A 7,412-nucleotide genomic window follows, 5' to 3' on the forward strand; every position below is an offset into this window, starting at 1 on the left:
GTCCCCAAGATACACTTGTGATCGTGGATGCACAGCAGTGTAGAACAGAGAACACTTTTTTCATTTATCCAAAAATGGTAAAACATAAAATTTGAGATGAAGTGAAGAAAGTAAGTTGCATGCAAATGAAAATAAATCACCTTTTAATTTCTGACTTAGTTTGATGTGGGTGATTAGACATTTGCTTTCTGAATAAGCTTTCTCTTTCCTTTTTTTTTTTGAAATGTGTAGGAACGACGAAGCTTTCTTTCTTGTGTTTTGTTGCTGACCAAAGCAATAAGAGAGAGTGAAGACTTCAATCTTGTATGAAAAGCTTGGTGAAATCAACTTAGGTGAGCAACTCGGGCTTGGGTTGGCTTTCTTCATTTATGCAACCCGTTTGCTTTCTATTCATCACCTTTGGGCTTCTATTATTTTGTGACCCATTAGAATAGATTCAGCTTGCTTTGAGTTGGGTTGTTGTTGATTAGTAGCTTTCCAACCTTGTTTTTATTTTCATCCAATTGGGCTGCTCTATTATATTTATTTTTTGGCCTGCAACATATCATCATCAATAATCAATACTAATTATTTACTTTGCTTAATAAAATAATGTTTGTCATCACTAATTAATTTAGTTAATTTCTTAACTCAACACATACTCTTCGTGTGGACAAATCTTCAGACGAAGAAGAATAATGAAATAGATTTCCATTATCATCTTCGCTAGAAGAGCTGACATCACTCTACTTGCCATGATTATTTTGAGCAGTTTCATATTTTGCAAGTTGTTCTTGCAACTCCTTAATTTGACGGTGCAACTCTTCTATTTCAATCTCTTGAGTAGTTCTACGCTTTGGAGCCATCTCTTACTACTATGCAATAAGGTTGATGCTTGGGAATTTATGTTATGATGATGATGCATAATGATGATGGAAATGCACTAATGATGATAATGATGTGAATTAACGAAGATAACTACCAACAAAAAAGACACCAAAAGAAGAGAAAAGAACGATATTATCCAGAACTTTATAGCAGACAATACATACTTAGAGACATTGCTCTGATACCAAACTGACGTCGGGGCATCGCTTGAGTCACCAATCTTAGCGAAGTTAACAACCCCACTATGGTAAAAGTAGTCAAGAATTCACCTTGGTTGTCTAAATCAAAGATGCAATTCTTACTCTCAAATAGTCTAGAAGAAAATAAGCACACAACTTATATAAATATGTAACTCAATCAATTCAGCTCATAAATAAAAAAGGTACATACGCATATTTATACTAATAAAAAAGGGAAACCTTTATAACTTGGGCGATATAGGATTAACTCATAACACAATATAACAATATATGATAAATTATACTACTTTAATTAATAATACAAACATAAAAATACATGTTTCTATATCACTTTGTCAACTAATTTGTGGACGTAAGACACTCTTTAACTAAAGCTTATCATAATTAACAACTCTTTCAAAAAATAAAAATAAAGTGAAAATGAGTATATACTAAATCAAGTAACAATATTATATCATACATGCTAATGACATTTTTTACTTCTTTATTTTTATGGTATCAATGCTGATAAATTAATCATCGCATATCATACAGAAATAAATTCTAAATATATTTTTAAAAATATTATTCGCACATTAAAATTAATTAATAAAATCAGTAACTAATATATTTATATATAAATATATATGTGATATAATTTATTTTAAATATGTAATTTATATTTTAACATATATTTTATATTAGTGCCTAATTTTTGTACCTTATTTATTTTGATGTACGCTAAGATAGTGAATTCATAGTTTTTACCTTGACTCAAAAAGTTAGTACAAAATAGTAAGTCGTTGAATCTTAAGACAAAACGTAAATGTAACTCGTAAAATATAAAATTAAAATTTATAAAGATTTTGATAACACAAATTCACAAATTACAAAACTCAATCACAAATCAAAACACAAATTCATAACTCACAAATTTATATGACATAAAAAAGTTAAGTAATAATTAAAGCAATTAAACTACAGCAATGAACAACTAATTACGACATAAAAAATCTGCTACATTTGCTTGTGCATTACACCATAATATAAAATTTTCAATCATCCTTCACAGAGCATTCATTCACTTTGTAGCAGAAGTATCTGGTTTTTGAAGAACTATGTCCAATACCATAATAATAAATTAACAATTCAAGTTTTCAGTCAAACAAAATTCAACAGAAAAAAATTAACTTGCAAAAAAGTGAATAACATCTTTGTTGTGACTTGTGAACACAAATCACTAAAATGAACAATCACTGAATAGAAGAGGCGAAAAAGATTTAAGACTTACCTAAAATCACTTATAAACAAGAGAGGCGAAGAGCACGGCAAGCAGCAACAACCAACTATCAACATTGGCAGTCAATGACTCAGAGCAGTAGCAACACTAAGTTAGCAACCTTTTAATGCAGAATGTAATCACAGTTGCAGTCAGGGAGAGCTAGAAAGGCAGAGATACACTCACAGACGGCATCACAACAAGTCTCACGGATCACAGTAACACAGTTTTTCTTCTCTGATTTGGTGATTTCAGAATTCAGAGGGAATTCAAAGTTTAGATGGAGGGAAAGTGATAGATTGAATGAGGTGAAAATCGAAAACACAGTCATATATTGAGGTTAAATTGCTAGGATAAACGGTTCAGGAAGAATTTGTAGAGACATTTACCTTCTTCACTTCAGATTGGGCTCTAGGATTTGAATTGGTTGCAATTTGGACCAAGAAAACCGCTTCTAGAATTTTCTTTAAACTAGAACGCAACCTCGTCGGAAACTCGCGATTCCAGCGTTTGAGCGTGTTTTCTCGGCGACTCAGCACGGAGCTGCTTCCTAGTAGAGTTGCGATTTTAACTACCTTAATGTACGCGTAACATAATTGATATATTTTAGTTAAATCCTGAAATAATTTAAAATATCTTTATCTTGCTACCAAAGAAAGACTTACATTAAGTTTCCATTCTTAGGAACAAGAATTCATTTTCAGCACACTGCTTTTGAAAATTTATGATAAACAATATGCTTGTTTTATTTGTTACTTTCGTTTATGCCTTAGGTAAAAGCAAAGGCTTGTTGAGTTGTTGCTATACATTTGCTGTCAAGAATTAAAAAGTAGGTAATTTTACCATAAGTAGTGTTAAAATTGCGCGTTGTTTGGATAGCCGTTTCAGAAATTCCCAAATAAAATAGAACAGTTATAACACGATAATTAGAATGAACCAAACTAATCCTACCCAAATTAGACATGAGCTGTGATTAATGAGATACTTAGCTGAACTCTTTAACTCCACACTCTGTGTCGTTATCAGATTATAGTATTTACCGCGTTTGCTAGTCGCTTTCATTTCTTTACAAGCCACAGCCCACACCTACCTCCAATGGATTTAGTCCATTCACTTTTCCTCTATAAATACCCCTCCCCTCAGTCTCACCCTCTCCAAAACCAAATTGGGTTATGTTCCCTGTAAACACAAAAACAATTAATTAATTGAGAATCCTATCTTTCCGTCGTCTCTGGAAAACAAAAAAATGGTTCTTAGAAAGGGATTGCTCATCGTTAACCACCAGGAGGGTTCTAACTGGGAAACATCGTTAAGTATGGAAAACGCTCGCACCATCATAGCCAAATGGGACCCACTTCCCAACGGCAGCGAAAACAAAGACGCAACTCCTCTCTTCACTAACACGCGCCAGGAAGCCAAACGGTACCTTAACGCCGTTTCAAATCTACATTCCGCTATGCAACACCTCCTCACACTGGATTCTTCCTCGGACCGGCTCGTCGAGGCTTGTTCCCTGATGCAAGTCGCCATGAACAGGCTCGAGAGAGAGTTATATCGTGTATCAGCTGAGATTAGGGACCATGTTGACGATGATAATATTCGCCATGCTGCTGCCAAGGAGGATTTGAAGGCAATCGTGGAGTGTATGTTCTTCGCTGGATATGGCAAAGAGTGCGTCCAGATTTACACCAAGGTCAGAAAGTCCAATGTCACTGAGGCACTGCAGAATCTCGGAGTGGAAAAGCCTAGGCTCTCTAAGATGAAGAAGATGCAATGGGAGATGTTCGATTTTAAGATCAAGACCTGGCTCAACGCCGTCAAATTCGCCGTCGGAGCTCTGTTTCCCGGCGAGAGGAGTCTCATTAACCAAATCTTTCCCTCTTCGGAGAACACGACCGTAGTCGAGTCCTGCTTCGCGGAGATTTGCAAAGACGGTGCCGAAATGTTGTTTCTGTTCCCTGAAATCATAGCAAAGTGCGAGAAAACGCCGGAGAAAATGTTCCGACTACTCGATCTCTACGAAGCACTCTCTCAAAATTGGCCTAAAATCAAGGACATATTCTCATACGAATCAACCTCAAGCGTAAGGTTACAAGTCGGAGTTTCACATATGAAAATCGGCGAGGCCGTTAGAGCAACGTTATCGGCCTTCGAATCGGCGATTACGAAGGAGTCCTCAAAGACGCCGGTCCCCAGCGGCAGGATCCACCCGCTCACTCGCTACGCCATGAACTACATCTCATTCCTAGCCGATTACAGCGACGCGCTCACCAACATACTCATCGATTCGCCAAAGACTCCCATGCCGGAGTCCTACTTCCGGACACCGAAGTTCGCGGCGAAAACTCCAGCGCCTCCGGAGCTGGCGGAGCGGCTGGCGTGGGAGATTCTTCTGCTGCTCTGCAAGATCGACGGAAAAGCAGAGCTCTACAAGAACGTGGCGCTGGGTTACCTGTTTCTTGCGAACAACATGCAATACGTGGTCACAAAGGCGCGGAACTCGAAACTAGGTTCCATCCTGGGCGACGATTGGCTCGCGAGTCACGATCAAAAGGTGAAGGAATACGCATCCAAGTACGTGAACATGGCGTGGAGCATGGTGGAGATGTCTCTGCCGGAGAATCCAAAAGCGGCGATGCAACCGGCGGAAGCTTCCGCCAAGTTCCATATCTTCAATATGGCGTTCCAGGAAGCGTGCCAGATGCAGTCCACGTGGATCGCACCTGACCTGAAACTGCGGGATGATATCCAGAAATCGGTAGTTTCGAAGGTGGTGCCTAAGTACCGGGATTTCTACGAGACGAATTGGGTCGGGTCGGATTCGGTTATAGCGTTCTCACCCGATGATTTGCAGAATCATATTTCTTTTATTTTGCATGATGTTGAAGATCCGGGCAGCATTACTACCCATTTTTCTTCTTTTCTTCGATAGCAAGCTTGTTCCACGTCATTTGTTTTAATATTTCATTTTTCTGTTGATGCAAATAGTAGGATGAGGGGTTAATTAGACGTATAATCTGCATAGAGACTTAGAGAGTTATGTTGTGTACAGTGGAAACCATGGAGTATAGAATTAATTATGTTGCATCCAATTATTGAGATGCTTACAAGTTACAACAGACATAATAATGCTAGAATGGCTTTGTTCTTTTTTTTTTTTTTGGTGATACATTGATTTATTCAAGGTATATATATAGACTTTAATGGATTGTTATGTTATGAACAATATTATCATAAGACACTAATAAATGATCTTACATGTATTTTTCAAAAAAGACGTAGTTTAAAAGGTATTGTGTGACCTGATTTCTTTCATTTAAATTCAAGGCATCGAAGGCGATTAGGATATTTCTTCTGCAGCAATAACATGAGCAATGAATCTCTCTCACTTGTTCTACATATTCTTTATTTTATTTATTTATTTATCTTTCCGTTTGTTTGTTGAAATTAAAGGTTCTTCATCGTTTTCATCTGCTATATAAGATTCACAAATCAAATTGCACTAAGCTTTCCTTGATCGAAACAACAACTGTCACAAATATGAAAGTAACGCAGAGAAAAATATACTGAAAATATAAATATTCTATATATTAACCTGTCACAAAAGGATTCATGGTCAATTTTCCGTGTATTGAAAGCCGGCAAGCTTTTTTTTGTTTGGGTCATTGAAAGTAAAATAGTAGTTGGCTCTAGCCCACAAATACACGAGTTTAAGTCTATTGATCCAAGAAATTGAATGGATCGTATAGGCCCAAAAAAGTTTTTCGTTGCACTTTGTAAGTCTAACCCAAAAGAGTTGAATAACAACAATTCATCTTTTAATGAATTTGTCTGATCGTGTCCAAAAAATAAAAAATGTATTTGTCTGATAGAGATAGGGCTAAGAATGATCTATTCATCTCTTGATTGGCATCTATATAATAAGATGGATCCAGCCAAGCAAACCAAGTAGCGAAAACACATAAAACAAAAGAGTAGCTACCATCATGTCCTTAATACCCAAAAAGCTACTCTGAATCCAGTGCCCACAAAAATGAGCTGTAATACTAGAAAACAAAATTCAGATGCAGTCGACTTCACGTGAAGTTGATACTTGATAGTCATTAAATGAATTGATTGATTTGACTAAATTTTCATCTAACGGTTCTCAAATATCAACTTCATGTAAAGTCGACTTCACCTGAATTTTCACCATATTTTTTGGTTATCAACCATTTAAAAAGAAAGATAAAGCTTTGTTTATTGTATAATGTTTGTACGTGCGTGTAAATATATTTACAAAAATTAAGAAACTAAAATGATTTTAAGAATAAAACGAGTATATAGCATTATTGGAAACAAATTTCTTATAGAATATGCCAACACGGCACTATCTAAAAAACGAAAAAATAATAATGACTATATGTTAGATTGAAAATAAATTATATGTATATAAAATTGGTCATGCACTAATAGGAAGCAACTTAGTTAAAATTTGACATGTAGATAATATTTGGTGGAGAGACAAAAATAAAAAAAATTGAGATTGAAAGATAAAGACTGAAAGACAGAAATTGAAATAAATTTTAGTATTTTGTTTGGTATAAAATGGGAGACAGAAATTGAAATAAGAATGAAACTCTAATTTAATTTGCACAAAGAGTAAAATTAGAATTAATTAATTGAAATAAGGGTATTTTAGGTATAAAATGTTTAAAGTTTTAGTCTCCATCTCTAAAAATTTTAGTCCTCTGTGTTCTCACTTTTTTGAAGTACTGAAATACTGAAATTTTAGAGATAGAGACAAAAATTTTAGTACCAGTCTCTGAACCAACAAATATGATATTGGGTCTCATTCTCTCAATACCTCAAAACAAACACTACCGTAATGATTGAAAAAATCATAAAAACGTGTTGAATAATATGTTAAAAAAAAAGTGCCAGTTACATATCTCACTCTAAAACTATAATTAACTTGTGTACTCTCATGCTCATGCAGAGGTTACAACTGGTCAGAAGTATTTACAGTTATATTTAGTTATTAGAAAAAAATAAACTTCTATTAGAATTCTATCGTAATTTTTTTAATTATTAGAATTCTCTTTATA

At 35.2% G+C, this 7,412-nt stretch overlaps 1 protein-coding gene across 1 annotated transcript; it reads left to right on the forward strand.

Annotated features, from left to right (window-relative positions):
* Positions 1–3,571: 3,571 nt before the first annotated feature.
* On the forward strand, positions 3,572–5,257 carry LOC112706733 (exocyst complex component EXO70H1-like). The gene has a single exon (XM_025758174.2). It carries the CDS (start codon positions 3,572–3,574, stop codon positions 5,255–5,257), a length of 1,686 nt encoding a protein of 561 aa, XP_025613959.1.
* Positions 5,258–7,412: the final 2,155 nt, after the last annotated feature.

This window comes from Arachis hypogaea, chromosome 8 (genome assembly GCF_003086295.3).
Source record: "Arachis hypogaea cultivar Tifrunner chromosome 8, arahy.Tifrunner.gnm2.J5K5, whole genome shotgun sequence".
In the NCBI taxonomy this organism is placed as follows: Eukaryota; Viridiplantae; Streptophyta; class Magnoliopsida; order Fabales; family Fabaceae; genus Arachis; species Arachis hypogaea.